This window comes from Sceloporus undulatus, chromosome 5 (assembly GCF_019175285.1).
Source record: "Sceloporus undulatus isolate JIND9_A2432 ecotype Alabama chromosome 5, SceUnd_v1.1, whole genome shotgun sequence".
Classification (NCBI taxonomy): domain Eukaryota; kingdom Metazoa; phylum Chordata; class Lepidosauria; order Squamata; family Phrynosomatidae; genus Sceloporus; species Sceloporus undulatus.
The window spans coordinates 20,430,924-20,447,339 of record NC_056526.1 but is presented as its reverse complement, the minus strand read 5'-3'; the positions used below and the strand labels follow the sequence as shown (position 1 = coordinate 20,447,339).

At 40.0% G+C, this 16,416-nt stretch overlaps 1 protein-coding gene across 1 annotated transcript in view; it reads right to left on the bottom strand.

Annotated features, from left to right (window-relative positions):
* Positions 1–721: 721 nt before the first annotated feature.
* Positions 722–16,416, bottom strand: part of KDM5A (lysine demethylase 5A) — a 57,513-nt gene continuing 41,818 nt past the window's right edge. Inside the window, exons 19-27 of the mRNA XM_042468419.1 lie at positions 14,804–14,942; positions 13,835–14,014; positions 13,230–13,391; positions 11,488–12,039; positions 9,911–10,054; positions 9,334–9,493; positions 8,828–9,048; positions 7,430–7,840; positions 722–2,478 (exon numbers count right to left, since the gene is read on the bottom strand). Coding sequence (XP_042324353.1) covers positions 2,266–2,478; positions 7,430–7,840; positions 8,828–9,048; positions 9,334–9,493; positions 9,911–10,054; positions 11,488–12,039; positions 13,230–13,391; positions 13,835–14,014; positions 14,804–14,942 — 2,182 coding nt within the window. The 3' untranslated portion in view covers positions 722–2,265. The remainder of the gene's footprint in view (positions 2,479–7,429; positions 7,841–8,827; positions 9,049–9,333; positions 9,494–9,910; positions 10,055–11,487; positions 12,040–13,229; positions 13,392–13,834; positions 14,015–14,803; positions 14,943–16,416) is intronic.

Sequence of the window (16,416 nt, the reverse complement as noted above, 5' to 3'; positions counted from 1 at the left end):
AATTTCCTTTATTGTAGATCAGTGATTGGCAAACTCTGGCCTTCCAGGTGTTTTGGACTTCAGCTTCCCAGATTTCACAGTGCTGGCTGAGATGGTTGAGGAGCTGAAGTCCAAAACACCTTGAGGACTAGAGTCTGGGAATCACTTCCATTTTCTTTCAAAAAAATCAGTTATATTAGCCTGTGCTTCCTATACAATTTTCTAATGAATTTGAAGTTTCAACAACTTTGTTTTACTGAGAATAAATATTCTGGCTTGATCATTCTTTTCAAACCACTGCATTTTTCTTACTTTATGTGATATTTGGAAGGATATTTGTCTTTTGAATAAAGCTCATCCAAAAATCTGTGTGCATCAATGGGAGAAAGTCCAGCTTCTTTTGAAGTATCAGCTACAATCTCTTGAGTTGCTGAAGAGGTTAGATATTTTTCAATTTAATTTTTAAAAATAGACAAATGTGGACTGCCTCTTCAGCATGCAATAATAACTTAAGAAATCTGTCTGCATTTTTAGGATCAAGATGGGAATATTCCAGAGTCAATTGGTGGGCCCTCAAGCCCTCTGATTTTATGGAAGTTCCTACACACCATCTTGTACTGACTATATGAAGTGCATCATGCAATCTTTTGCAGATAGACAAAAGTCAACTCAGTGCCTCATAACTGATATGCTCATCTTTGAAATCTCAAGTATCGGATACAACAGAAGGGACACAGAAGAATCAAGGCAGAACACTACATATTTTATCTTTTAGAAAATCCCAACCCCTGCATCTAATAAGACTGGACACTATCATTACAACACTTATAGAACTGTAGAAGAATGGAAACACAATAGATAATGAGGGATGGGGAGACACCACTATGACCAGTTTCAGCCACTAACTTACAGCATAAACTGGGAGACTGCAAGGATCAAGATGCCTTGCTAACAGAACAAACCCCAATGTGAAGGTAGCACATGAAATTATTATTATTTTTTACCTATTTAAAACACAGGCAGCAGGTGGAGCAAGGATGTGGGAAGTAATGGCTAAGTTCCTTGTACTACAAGGAAGGAATGAAGTAAAAAAACCAAGCCTGCAGGCAGGTTTTCAATTAGTGAGCCTCTCTTTCTTTTCTGTGCTGCTGGTAACCTTGGTTAAGTATAAAAACAAAGAAAAATAATCTTTTTTTTATAGAACAAGTCAGTAGTCCAAGAAATAGAAAAAAGTAAAAACCAGTCCTTTTTTAAAAATGGGTTTACTAAAACAATGGTTACCCAGGACACACATCCCCAAGCCATTTGTTTTGCAGAAATGCAAGGGGGAAATGTCAAACTGGATTTGTAGCCAAGTGCAGGCTTTTAATCTATCGAAACCTAAAGGCAGAGAAGCACGGTGCAATCTGCATCTGTGGACTGCTTTTTAGTACTGTGAAACTATAACTATGTTGGGAATACTTGTGAGTTGAAATTTTCATAGAAGCATGTCAGTGTGAAATTCTGAAAAAGCTGGACTGCTCCCATGTATTCATGATGACCACTTTACCAGCTGCACTTGGCTTCAGACAATTTGGTGACAGGGTATTGATATGCCTAAGACAGAGGAAAATGGCTGCAAGTGCGAGGAGGAGTGTTTTGCCAAGGATACCTCAGTTACATGTTAATGTATGCATGAGTCTTCCCAAAGAAGGGAAATCACCCCAAAGCAATTAGGATAAACATAAAACCAATGTTTTCAAGATCTAAAACTCCTTTGCCTTCTATCAAAACAGGAACTAATTTTTTCCACCCATTCATGTCCCCTCCTACATGGTGCTTAAAGGTGATTCCTTATCCACACAACCTAGCCTTGGTGCCTCAGCATCGTGAAGTTGCCAAAAGGGAGCCTTCATTACCTAATCCACCTTCCAGTATGGGGCAAACTCATGGGGCTCAAGATTCTCAACAATGCCACCAAATTTAAATAACCGAGGCAGCAATGCACATAGTCCATGGGCCTCACATCTGCTTAGTCTGAAGGCAGAAGCTACACTCAGCCTTTCTTAGGAAACACGGGAGTAAAAGTATTGTCTGGGACATCCAACGGGGTGTTATCTGCATAGCTGGGTTAATATCCCTGTGCCCACGACATCCCCTTCATGTAAGAGAAGCCAGCTATATGGGGCCAGCTCCGCTATGGGGCTGTACGTCCGCAGAAGTGCAGCATTCCGAGTGGCTATGTTAGCTTCACACCACCTTCTTTGAGTTCCATTTCCCTAAAGTCCCAGCAAGACCAAGCAGCTGCTAACTTGTCTCCTTGAAATCCTCCATGGGTAGTTTGTAGGTGACCAGGAAATGAGGTGGTGGTGCATGTGTTGGACTACCTCGCCCCTGCATCTGTTTCTTTGCACAGTTTATACAGATATAATCTTCGCTCTCTGCCATTTCTGGAGAGACACCAACACAAACTTGATGAAACCACTCATCACAGCCACCATCGCACTGCACCCAGTCTACCTGTAAAAGACAACAGATGTAAGTTAAATATTCTGTAAAAAATGAGGGCAGGACACACACAAAAAATGCCAGTCTCCAGTTTAGCATTATAGAGGCAGAAAGATCTGGAGAAATTGGGAGTGCTATTTAGAGGTGACTAGAAAAGCACAAGTTAATGCAATTCATTCTTTACCAAATCAGGCATCCTCAGATAACAGAATAGAACGTCCATCTGACCTAGATCTTGAGTCTGACATCAGCATCACTAACTATACCAGAAGCTTCCATACCTGTATCACTTGATCCCAACTTCAAAGCATCTCAAGGGGACAGAATGAGGAGTGCAGAACACTTGGCTGAGAATCTACCAGGGGAGAGATTGACCACCAAACCTGGAAGCTCCATGGAAATGGGTGGGGCCCAAGGAGAAGTCTGTGAGAAGGAAGAGCCCCATACTGTAGGGTTACCTAGAGACACTTTGTTTTTGAAGCCAAAGCACCACAACAGTCTCCCATGGTTTAGATCAGTGGTCCCAAAACTGTGCTCTTTAAGGGACTTTGGATTTCAGCTCCCAGAATCCAACCACTGGTCCACATGGCTGAAGCTTCCAGGATCTGAAGTCCAAAATCCCTTAAAGGGCACAGTTTAGGGACCACTGGTTTAGATGTTGCAACTGTATTTCAGTTCCCATGTGAGTTCAGGCAGTGTTGGTAGTGAATGGGTATCCTGAGAGTTCTTTTGCAATATGGTTATACTTTACCTGTATAAACATTCATATTTGAGAGAATTGTCTGGTATGAGGAAATGAGCAAAATGTCTTACATTTCATCACCAGCATAAATGGCATTGGACAGAAATACTGTTAAGTGAAGACATTAGCACTGTTCTAGTTCTGAAGTGAAACTTCAAGCATGTATGTCAGAGACAGACTCTGGAAACAGAGTCCCTTTCATATTTATTACGACCACCTCATACCTACTTTTCCTGATTGAACGTTAACATACATGGCTTAATTCACATACTAAAAGAAAAATAAGTTTCCAAACTAAAGGGAGACTCTAAAGCTAAGGGGTAGTAACCCATATAGAAATTCTTAGTTTAATCCCTAGCAACTCCAGAGTTCTAATTTAACAACACAGATCGCCTGCTGCCAGTTTCAGTAGATTGTACCAGACTAGATGAGTCAAAGTATAAATTGTTACAAGACCCACTGTGAGTATGAATGATTTAAATAAGCCACTCTGTTTCACCACTCTCTTGTAGTAGCAGCAGATCCAATGAACTCATGATCACCTGTGAAATTCACAAGGCCCCTTAACTTATGTCTGTGTTGAAGACAGCATTTCTTCCACCTGTTGTTATTCCTCCTTCTAAGCCAAGACTACCTTTAAGGTTCTAGTACAGTGAAAAACATTCCTGTCCAGGTTTTTTGCATGAAGGTGGTAGAAGATTACTGGCCACAATATAGCGACAGGACAGTGACAAGATAATATAAGAACAAAATGGTGGATGTGTTAAAATGACAGTTAAGGCAAATAAAGTACAAGTAGGCTATCATTAAAAGAGAAGTACAATTGTAGTTCTCTATACTGAAGTTTTCATTTTATCGACTGAAAGAATTTTAACTTTGGCAATCTGATTTTAACCTAATCTGAAGGGTGAATTAACTACAGTACATTCATAGATATTCCAACATTTGAACCCACTTCCTCCTTCCTTTTTCAGTTTAAGCTTATCTTCTCCCCAAGTAACACAATCCAGGGATATTTTAAAAGGTGCTGCTTCTGTCTTCCTTCCTGTGGGATGCAGAAATGCTGTTCCAATCTGTCATAGCTGGTGTTTATAAACAGTCAGGGATTAAACAAACATTTATTATCCATTCATTTATTCTGGATGAGGCCACTGATACTGTGTACATTGTGAGACCTGGCCCAACAAGGCCTGGCTTAGGTTTTATTCAAGTATCCAAAAGAGAAGTGGTGAGAGGGAAGTGTCAGCTATCGGTAAAGGTATCTTAGCTCTTCTTTAAGGAAAATGGTGTTTAGTCCATCCACTGTAGAATGTATTTCCATAGTCCTGGGGGTTGGGAAGAAACTGTGTTAGCCAATCTCAACATACATGCTAAGACCAGTTCATGAAGGCTGGGTTTGAATTTCTTGATCCCCACAATAAGCATGGATCTACTGCAATACCTGACTCCATTCACATGTCAGGATGTGCTTTGGGTTTCATATGATTCCCTAGTTTTATAACAAACAGACTAGTGGGAGAGATGGGCAACATTTTTGCTGTCACCAGATCATTACCACCTGAAGCACTCATTTGGGTGGTGAAACAGCTTCTTACGACGGCAGGACATGTAAAAAACAGCCTCTGTTCAGGATCTCAAATTCCAGCAAGGCTCATAAAACAAAAATGAAGTGGCCTTTCACCTATCCTGGCCCAAATCCATTTAGAACTCTGTCAAAATCAGAACTATGAAATGAGCTCAGAAACAAACTAGAGCCACTGCAGTTGAAACCAAACAACAGCAGGGCAACTACATTTTGTAGTAGCTGTAACGAACATTTTTTTATGGGCAGCCTCATGTAGAGGAACTTTAGAGCAGCGTAACTGGGTTACTGGTCTGACTAATATGAACAGCAGCAAATAAGAGTTGCTCTGAAAAATCCCTTTTCACCTTTTCACTGGTTTACAGATGACCAAATCTGAAGAGGCAAGAGAGCCTATACCTACCCATAAGATTAACCAATCAGCACAGCACTTTCTTTCTGTTGCCATTGTTCTCTGCTTAGTCACATCCGGTAGACATTTTCAAGTGAAATTGTATAATCGAAGCTAGTTCTCTAAAATATTAATCAACCTGGTTTTTAGCCTAAAAAATGCAGAGACTGCTTTCTGGTTTATTTATTTATGTCTCCAGCAGAAAAAGTACTCTACTATTTTTTACCAGGTCAGTCTGTAGACTTTGAAGTTATTGGCCATGAGGTACTTATGTCACAGTCATAGGATTGTAATTCTTTGAATCACTTGGGAAATTTTGTTCATTAAGAGAGAAATCCCAAAGGCTAGATCTCTCTCTCTCTCTCTCTCTCTCTCTCTCACACACACACACACACACACACACACACACACACACCAACTTTCTTTATGAAACTCTATACTAGTTATATTACACATGCACCACTGAGAGAGATCGAGTGTAGGTTCAGACATTATCCATGCTATACTTTCGTTTTCCATAGTGCAGAATCTGGCACAGAGGAAAGGGCATCTGAAGCTTGTCAAGGCAAGATGGAAGTGCCAACTTTTCCCACAACCAATGAGGTAGAGAAATGGGGGGTCCAGTCATAAATGGTGGGAGGGATGGCTGCTATTTCATGAACTTGGCTTTTCAAATTCGCAGAACTGTTTGTGGCAAGAGCCAGAAATGTGTTCTACACTTTGTCTAGTAAGGTGGCTTCACAACTGTATTCATGTTTAGGGAACCCATTCCTGCCTCTCATCCCTGGGACTTCTGTGATGTGAATTCTTTAAAACTTCTGCTGCTACAGAAAGGCAAGTCAATCTCTGGAATCAGTTGCATCTGTAATGTCTCCCCTGTTATTCTAAATGACCAGCCTTGTGGAAGAGTACCACTTTTCATCAATGATCTTTATGATCACAGCAGTGTATCTTAAGGATAACAATGCAGTAATTTAGAATAAGGGTAGGCAAAGAGACTTTCTTGACAGTCATATTCTGCCATGGGGCTTCTCTGCCTATGATCTGCCAATGCCTAGCTATCTCTTGCCACCAAAATACTTATCTAGGCAAAGTGGTTAGTTGGCAGTGATACGTATGAGTCTGCAGCATATTTTCAGCTAGCTAAGCCACTGTGGACAGTATGGGCAATCAGACCCAAAAGACAGAATGATTTAAAAACATCACCCTGTTAGGTCTATGCAGCTAAATCCTGCAGCAAAGTCCTGCCTTTTGCAGCATATGGAAATTTCTGCAGCAGTTCATACATCTGTGCAGGATTTACATTTGAAGTGTTGTCTGCAAAACTACAACTTGATTTTAGCAAGAATCACACTCTGGCAACTACAGCATATGATGCTCACCTGAACCCAATGTTCTCCCCAACCCCAACCCCCTCCCAGAACGAGCAGGTACTAAACATATGCAGCAGCAGGCACTGCATTAAGGCACAAGTGAATCCTAACTATGTGCACACATAAACCTCAGAAGCAGCTTTGTGGAATACTCTCTGACGAGAACCACAAAACTACTATGAGTTTCAGTGTTGTTTCCAGTGGACTGTTCCTGCAGAGCTGAAAACCGGAATCCGACTGCTCCAAGTGAACCTGGAAAAGGTCTCCAGGGCGGAAGAGATTTAATTTCCTATAATCCGATCAGTTCTAAGAGCTCTGCAGATTTACCTCCAGCAAGAAAAGTGGGGCAGTGCAGCATGTGGCTTCCCTCAACCTGCAGACTCATGGCTCACAGGCTTTATGAAAGGGCTTTTGGAAGATTTACTTTGCTAGACGAAGACCACACGGGCAGCTTAGAGACTTTCACTTCGACATACACCAAGCCTTGGGAACAGTTCTCTCTCAAGTCTGGAATTAACTCCTGGGTGCCAGTCAGCAGGTTTTCTAGAGTACCAGCAGGGAAGGAAAGATGAGGAAATGGGAAAGCTTACCAGATAGAAGAACTGTTTTCAAATTCACCAATTGTTTTACTGCATCTCTTTAAATGCCTGCCAATGTTCAGAATACAGTTAGCAAGACTAAATTCTCCCTTTGCACAGTCCAGGCAAATGCATAAAAGTAGTACAATACCCATAAAATTTGCTACTTGTTGAAAAGAAACAAGTACCTGTAATCTTTCCCTTTTAATCACCTTATTACAAAATGCTATGACACAACCCTGAAGTCTCAGGCAGGCTAGCAATGACCCCTGCAAACACTCAGCCAAGGTGACCCACCTTGTCTTTGCAGGGCCTCTGGCAATTCTGTGCAGCACACACTGCATTCTCATCATCCGACTCCTCAGCTCCTGACCAGTCATACTTGGAGGGAATATCCAGGACTTTCTTCTCCCTCTTCTTTTCTGTGCACTCTTTCACCAGCTCCACCTTTGCTGCAGCTGCCTTTTCACGCTTCTTTTTCCGCTCTTCCTCTTTAGCCAGTTTCTTGGCCAGCTTGTTTAGCTCCTTTGTCTTGTCCATGGTCAGTTTTAGCTTTTTCTTCTTGGGTTTTTCCAATTTTTTCAGTTCTTTAGATTTCTGCTTCATTTCAACAAAGAGCTGCTCTGCTTTCTCTAGCTTGCGCTTGCGCTTCCTCTCAGAAGAATCTCTTCCCCGCATTTTCAAAGGCTTTTCATCCATGCTGTCATCCTTCAAGACACAATTGAACAAAAGAAAGTTTAAAACCATTACATAGTTATTCCCATAATGTGTCATAAAAATTAGCTTTTTTAAATATTACAGAACTTCCCACCAGTCTATCACATTAGTCTCTAGAAAGGTGCATGTACACACCCAGTTGTGATGTATTTTAATCACACAATTCATTTAAAAAATGGAGTTAAAGTGCCATTCCCTCCCTTTGGCCTCACTGCTTCAGATTTCTGTCACTAACAAGAGAAGCTAGACAATGCAAATCTCAAAGACATAACTGTACAGCCGTATTGGCTGTACAAACCAATACGGAGGGCAAGCTGTATCATGTTTTAACCTTGTAAGCTGCCCTGAGTCTCATGTCAGAGAAAGGTAGAATATAAGACATATTTTAAAAAATAAAATTTGAAAGTGCTGTGTAGAGACTTAGTGATATGTGGAAACAGCACGAAAAGCAAGTATAGTAAACCTGCACACGAAAGCTGTATTACAGAAAGAAGCTTTACAGAAACTAAAAGAAAGACTGGACAAACTGAAGCCTGCAGACCACGTGCAGCCCCCAATCCTTTTTTAAGTCACTCAAGTCCTCCCAAGCCCCCAGATATTACCCACAAAAGATTTAACTTTGTTTTTAGACAAAAACAAAATATACAAAACATCCTAAGACACTGCTTGTAAATCATCCCTGAAATGCACTCCTCACCAACAACACAAGAAACACGAACTTGCCAAAAATGAACCAAAGGTTGCCTAAAAACACCAGGAAATGGAAATTGGAGATAAATTCTAGTTGTTTTTGTGTTGCATTTTCAGCTGAAAATGTGGCTGTGCACAGGCAAAAACTCTCTTCCCAATAACTGCCCACTACTGACTTAAAGGGTGGAAATCTCACAGGGATAACCTACCATTTCTGAAATGCAACCTTTTTTGACAGTTCAGAATACGACAACTAAATAACTCTCTGGAGGAAATAGATATCCTTACCTCCATGATATGAAGAAATCTGTCCTCAGATGGTGGATGAGTTGCTTGTAAGATGCGCCAGATGTGCTGGGTCTCATCCAGCGATACCTCTAGAAGGTCTCCTATCATCATTAGATCTTCTAGTTGTAATTTTGCTCCAGGAGACAATTCAAGTACAGGAGGTTCTAAACTACGAGGCACTAGAGGACTTTTACGGGGTTGTTTCCTTGGGGTATTGGAAGCTTTTGGAAAGGTCAAGATAACACAGGACAAAGTGGAAAGAAAGGAGAATGTTTACATTCTTCATTAATGTAAGGATGACTGGAAACTGTTAAAACTTCAAAAGTGTTGCAAATATCCTATTTATTATCAACTGATGACAAAATCCTCCTGAATTATAAATAGGCAGAACATACTATTAGTATACAAAAAACAATGGATGCCTAAATTAATGATTTAGGTCACACAAACCATTCACAAGCCAGACAATTCTTTAGATGCCACACTGGAACAGAAAAGAACATTACCTTGAGAGCAGCTTTTGGAAGCTGATGAATATGCATGTTCAGCACAGAAGGAGGGGGCTGTCCACATGTGTGTTACAACTTCTTCAGATTTGATTGGAATTTCTTCATCACAGAAGAGGTTTGGCTCCAAACTACTAGATGATTTTACACTGGCATTGTCCTAAAACAAAACACAGACATACAGGAATATAATGCAAACCCAGTCATCCTGTCAATACCACTTAGAATTGCTGTCTGGAATGCACCAACCTATGTTCACATAAAACATACAGTACATTTACAGAAAAATGGGAAGTACTTTGTTTCAGTAATCATAGCAGTGGACAAGGAAATGTCAACATTACTTTTACAGTGACAAGACAGTTTTTCTTTTTTTAAAAAAAAATCAGTTAACTGAAGTGAAAACTATGTAGTAAGATTTTTTTTAAATGCTACAAACTTCACATCAGACCTTGGATCACCTTGATATGCTGGCCAATTTTACTGCTAAGCTACATTAAGTTGGCTAAAGTTTCACACCAAAGGAATAAAACTGACATTAGCAAAACTGTTCAGAGCTTTATATTTCAGTACCAACCTTTATATCATAACCATATGCTTCCCTAATGTCTTCATCTGAATCTGTCTCCTCATCATCATAATCCAGAGTTTGATGTGGAGATGATGACACACTACTCATTGCACGGTTAAAGCCAGATTGCTGAAAACTAGTCAAGTGACCCTAAAGGGCAAAAAACATATTGTGAAGAAAATGTCACCATCAACACACACACACACACACACAAAGAAGCAAAACAAGCTCCGTCAATTAAGATAGCCTACTAGAAGTAGCAGTGCATACATTCAAGAATCTATCAGTGGAATTCATATCCTAAGGAAGAATAATCTTTAACATCTAAATAAAGGCATTCCAAGAATAAGACCTGGAACCTTAATTTCTAATCCTTACAAGAAAAATGTAGGCTGACAACTCCAAATGCTCTTCTCTAGCTATTACTGCTGGGATCATTGTTATAATTTATTTCTTCACTGTCACAACTATTATCATATGAAACTGTAGGCGCTAGTAACCAATCATATGTAACTTTGAAGAATCAGAAAGTAATTGACAACTACAATACTGGCTGAACCCGCACTTCAGAATTAATCCAATTTGACAAAACTTTAACTACCATAGTTCAATGCTATGGAATCCTGGGAACGGTAGTTTTGTAAGATATTTAGCTATCTCTGTCAGAGAGCTCTCATGCCACAACAAGCTTCAATTCCCAGAATTCCACAACATGGGAGTTAATGTGGTGTTAAACTGCAGTGTGGATGCAGCCACTGTCACACAGGACAATGAACATCAAATTTAGAATTCTATTTCTAATTTCTTCAGACATAATTAACACTCCATTGGCCCAACAGAAAAGTAAGGGGCAAAGTCATCTGTATTATCAGATCGCAACTTCCGCTGGTAAAGGAACAGTATTCTTCACTAAGTTCACATTCTCAAGGCAGACAGAGAGTAACAAGAAAAGATGTAAAGAATGAATAAAGTTTTTTTTAAAAAAAAAGGATAAAGGAATTGCAAACCTATAGAGAAAATGAAACAGAAAACCAAGAGAATTGCAAACTGGAAAAAAGAAAGAGTTTTGTTACTAACCCATAAACAATATATTTTATAATCCCCTAAATAGGCATTCATGCTTGTAGGTTTGGGCATTTCTGGTACTGAAATATGAAATTTTGGCTCTTGGGATACATTGATCCTGCTGATCAATGTATATTCTATGTGCTTGAAGGAAAAGGTCTGTGGTTTTGAACATTTATTACATAACAAACTGGGGTTTACTCAGCTCAATGCAGCTATTTGTATTCCAAATGAATATCTCCAATAAACGGTATTACCTTATTCTTTTCAAGACATATGGGGGAGGGGATATTCTCTGCATGGCACAGAGGAGCAATTCACTTTACAGTTGGGAAAAAGTCCTCGCATCAGTTCTCAACACAATTTGGTTATAGTCTGAAGCCTGCATTCGTATCAGGCAAAGTGTTGGCTTTACTATGTGCCTGAATGTAAACAGCAGATGTTTTCAAAAAGAGAAAAACCTATTACATACAACAGAGAAACAAACCAGTGTGGCATACAGTACATGAGCTTTCTACCTGTAGATCAGGATTAGCTGCTGCTTTCTGAAGCTCTGCACTGATTATTTTCTCAGTTTTTTCTCGGGCAGCCTGTTCCACCATACGCTGGCTTAGTACTGAAAGCTTGGCTAATGCAGAGGACAGTTCATCAGTAGCCAGAGCTTGCCTTGCTCGGTCTTGCCAACTCATAGCCCGCTCAGTCAAGCATTGTAATGCCTCACCCTCTGGCAGCCTAACCGGCAGCTTTTGCAAAGACACTAATAATGATAAGATGGTCTCAAGCCTGGGCCTCCGAGAACGCATGCAAAGTGGACACAGGAACTTGACTTCTTTGGCAGGCCAACTGGAGCCCTTCTTTTGGGTGCTGGTTTTTGGGAGGGGCGCACAAGTACTGTGAAACCAGTCCTTGCAGAGTTCACACTGGAGCATGAACCCACTAGCTGTTTTGCGGCAGATGCAGAACTTGATTTCCTCAATGCGATCCACCATAGTCATTTTCGCCAGGTTGGCTTCCCTGAGGGCATGCATGGCTTCAACCTCCTTCTGTTCACGGTCCTTGAAGACAGCCACCTATTGAAAGAGGAAAAGCTGATAACTTGCTAACTTTCCATTTCCTGTTCTTTGGAGTAGATTTGGTGTACTGTATGTAAAACATTCATGTAGTGACCTTCCATTGGGTACTAAAAATGACATATAATTCAAATTGAAAACAGAGCTATTCAGGCCTTCACAGGGAGGCATGTTCCACAATCAAGGTGCTGCTACAGAAAAAACTCTGTCTGAAGTTTGCGCCATGCTAATCTCTATAAGAAGATGGGACACAACGGGGCCTTTGATGAGACCAGCAGATTATGAGCAGGTTTTTAAAGGAGGAAGTCTTTCAGACGGTCTAGTGAAAAACTGGACAGCTTATAAAGAAATAGAAAAGTTTACTTTCTAAAGCAGGCCTGAAACCAAAGGCTTTAACCATGCTGATAGAATTGATCTTTCAAGTATTTCTTAAAATGGGATCACTAAAATGCTATCAGGCATTAATGAGGACTAGGTAGATGGTTCACACTTCCTTAATGTTCAAAGCATGGATATATAAACGCAGAACACAAAAAAAACCTATATAATGAACATTTATAAAAGTAATCGTCACAAATTTTTAAAAAGCTAAAAAGATAACAGAGGGCTCTTGGAATTAAATCCAGCCTTAGTTTTACCTAGCACAGATCCACTAGAATCAACAGACTGAGTTACTTTGGGCTAAAATGTCACATCAGTGTATGTACTCAAGGTAGAAGCAATGATGGATTTAAATCCTAGAATGAACACTAGACTTATTAAGGAAGATGACATTAACAGGACAAACAAACTACTAAAGTACTAGATTTCCAGCATGAACCTGAGTGATCAATAAAATCCAGAGAGTTCTATCATTCAGTACACTCAGATCAATTCTCTATGTGCACATCTTTAAATATTTCCAGTGTAAAGATCAGGATGGGAGCCACCTTGAACCCTATTCTGGGAGGAAGGCAGGATATACAGTAAATCCAATAAATAAATAAGATGCAACTCCACTTAGTAGCTTTCAGTAGCTTCTTCAGGGCAAAAACCTGTTCAGTGAACAAAGCAATAAAGTTCTTTCAGAAATATAGCTAATCTATAATTAGCTAAAATGTCTGCCTCAAGTAAACACTACAATGAATGTTCAAGTTCACCAATAACCCTATAAAAGTCAAAGCCAAACTTATGCTGCTATATTTGCATACCACAGCTGCAGTGTCCCTCGTCTCTTCCAGCCCATCTTCAAGTTCACTCAGGGATTCCATGTCAAGATCCTTTTCTTTCTCCTTCTCAATCAGCTCCTTTACTCTTTTTCGCCTATTTTTACTGCTCCCATAAACACCAATATCAGTTCGGGGGCTCAAAACCTGCAACCAAAATAAGAACATTTATAAAACATGTCAGTAGCTCTGAAAAGCCTTGAAATTTTGGAAGCATATTTGGTTCAGAATTTCAAAGTTGGCTTAGATTGGTTTGGGACCACATCAATATTTTTAAAAAAAATTCTAAGAAGAGCTAATTAGTTACTGAACTTTTAAAAAAAACCTTTAATTTCAGCCAAAATAGTGACGTTTTCCTTAAGGCAAACCCTTTCACTGGTTCTGAGGTTTCTATTTTCAGCTGTGCAAATTTAATATTTCTCAATCGGCAGAACCATGACAGGAAACATTAAGACATCAGGATGCATTATGCATGTAGTAATTCCCATAACAGAAAGCTGGCTGATAGCCCCAATTACCTGTTCATCACTTAGAAAGAAATAACCATGTATGTTTCTTCAGGCCCCAGTACAGGACCATCAAGAACTAACCTGCAAGAGTGTGTAGCTTGAGTTCTTCTTAAGGAACGTTCTGCCTGTGCGTTCTCTCCAAGCACGGGCTGCTGCAACCTGTGAATCGACTTGTGGCAATGCATCAAGGCGGACAGGTATCAGGCGACCTTTTGCAGACAAATTCTCTAGTTGCTCTAGATATGCATAGTTGCTACCATTCTAGGCAAGGGAAAAAACAGCATAATTCTCACCTACACAGCAAAATGAACTTATCTCAGTTTATTTAATTTACACCTCACCTTTACCCTCCACCCCCACAAACTCAAGATAGCTTAAAACTGGATTTCAACACTGTGTTAGAATATTTAAAAATTTGTTCCAGACAGCAGAATAAAATCAATTTAACCAGGCATTTAAAAAGATTACTAGGAAAATACAGAGATCATTGCCTGGATTCCCAAATAAACACAAACTTAAAAACTTAGTTCAGTTTGCACAGTGAAAAATACACATTAAATAATTTCACACATACTTCTGCAGTCCCTATACTTATCATGTTTTTTTTAAAAAATACAATTTCAGACCTCCCAACTCTTAAAACAAAATAAATTAATGAAGGCCTTCTTTTTTTGAAGAACAACTAATATTAAACAGGTACATATATGTTTTTAAAAAATTAAAGTTACAAACATTCTTCAAAAAGAACCTGTTTAGATTTTCCTCAGCTAAATGCAGTTACAAAGGCTGAAAAAAAAGATGAGAGAACAGTGAATGAGAATTGAATGCTTGTAACATCTAAATAGATCCTCAGCCAGAGACTGCCTTCAAATGAAGAAATTTAACAATAAATATATCCATTTATTATATCATTTTATTCTTTATTTCACTGCTTTACTGTTATACTGGATATGTTTATTGTCAGCCTTCTTCAGCATCTGTACTGAAATAGAAAGACATACTATAATAAATACTTATTACAGTTATGGTATTGCTTGCAGTTAATCATACCTGAATAGCCTCCACTTTGGCTGTCCAATCTCGAGCTCGCTGCAAGGCTTCTCTCAAGGCCAGCACATTAGGCAAGTAGGCTGGGATATTCTTTGCTTCACTAACAATGCTCTCCAAAGCTGCTATGCTTTGTCGAGGCCTACAGCAAAGAAAAGAACTTGGTTGGCATAGGTCCTTGCTTTATTGTTAGTATATTGAAGGTGAAAATGTTCAGATATGGTAATGGTTACAGAAGCCTAAATTGGATACAGCTGGAGTCCAGAGCAGCAGCCAGATGCTCAAGGTCAACTGAGCAGGACTAAATGTAAATATGCTATGTCTTCAGTCTGGAGGGATTGGTGTCTGTGGTGCATAGCAACTTGTATATGAAGAGGCTGGACTTAGTGGTCACCTCATGGTAATTCTGTATATAAGGAAAACGCTGTTCTGGTGGGAGTTTGGGATAGTGTGGTGTGACAGTAAGAGTTTTTGTACAATAGTGACTAGCTTGTATTTATTTGAAACAAAGTAATAAAGCCCTCTAAGGAGTGAACTACTGGAGAGTGATTCTTTGATCTAGCAGCTGTTTCTCCAGGCATTGTTCCAGCAAGCTGAAAGCCTGGAGTTTTGTTCTGTTCCTGTGTTGGAGAGATAACTGGCATCTTCATCCATTTGGCACCAGACCGGGATATCACAGGCAAGGTTCATCACCCAAAATATCAACATTTATAGCATTTATCAAATAAAGTCATGACACTAAAAAAGGATGCAACATATAGCCATTACCATACCAAAATTATGTTTTCTTCGTCACAGTGCACATTCCACTGATAACTCAGACCCTGTACAGACCAGCCTGAAAGGCTGGCCTGAGGGCAGAGTCAGGGCATAGTGTCCTGATGACACAAACTCAACTTTGCCCCCCTTGCAGCGCCCTGATACCGTGCGCTGCTCCAGACGACGTGCAACTTCATGACGTGCCTCTGGTGCTGCGTCCAAATGATGCAGCACTGAAGGGGCACCATGTAGCCTCACTGCTGCTGCTATTTTGTATGTGTGTGATTAAGAAATAGAACTTAATAGTTTTTGTGGGGTTTTTTTGGGCTATACAGCCATGTTCTAGAAGAGTTTATTCCTGATGTTTTACTGACATGAATAGATCAGAAAGCTGGGCCAAAGCTAACAAAATGAGTTTCAACACGGAGAAATGTACGGTACTGCATTTGGGGCTGAAAAATGAAATGCCCAGATATAGGATGGGTGGGTGACAACTTGCTGAACGAGACTACGTGTGAAAGGGATCTTGGGAGTCCAAGTAGACCACAAAATGAACATGAGTCAACAGTGCGATGCGGCAGCTAACAAGGCCAATGCGATTTTAGGCTGCATCAATAGAAGTATAGTGTCTAGATCAAGAGAAGTAATAGTGCCAGTCTATTCTGCTCTGGTCAGGCCCCACCTGGAATATTGTGTCCAGTTCTGGGCACCACAATTCAAAAAGGACATTGAGAAACTAGAGCGTGTCCAAAGGAGGGCAACTAAAATGGTGAAGGGTTTAGAAACCATTCCCTATGAGGAACGACTTAAGGAGCTGGAGATGTTTAGCCTGGAGAAGAGACGGTTAAGAGGTGATA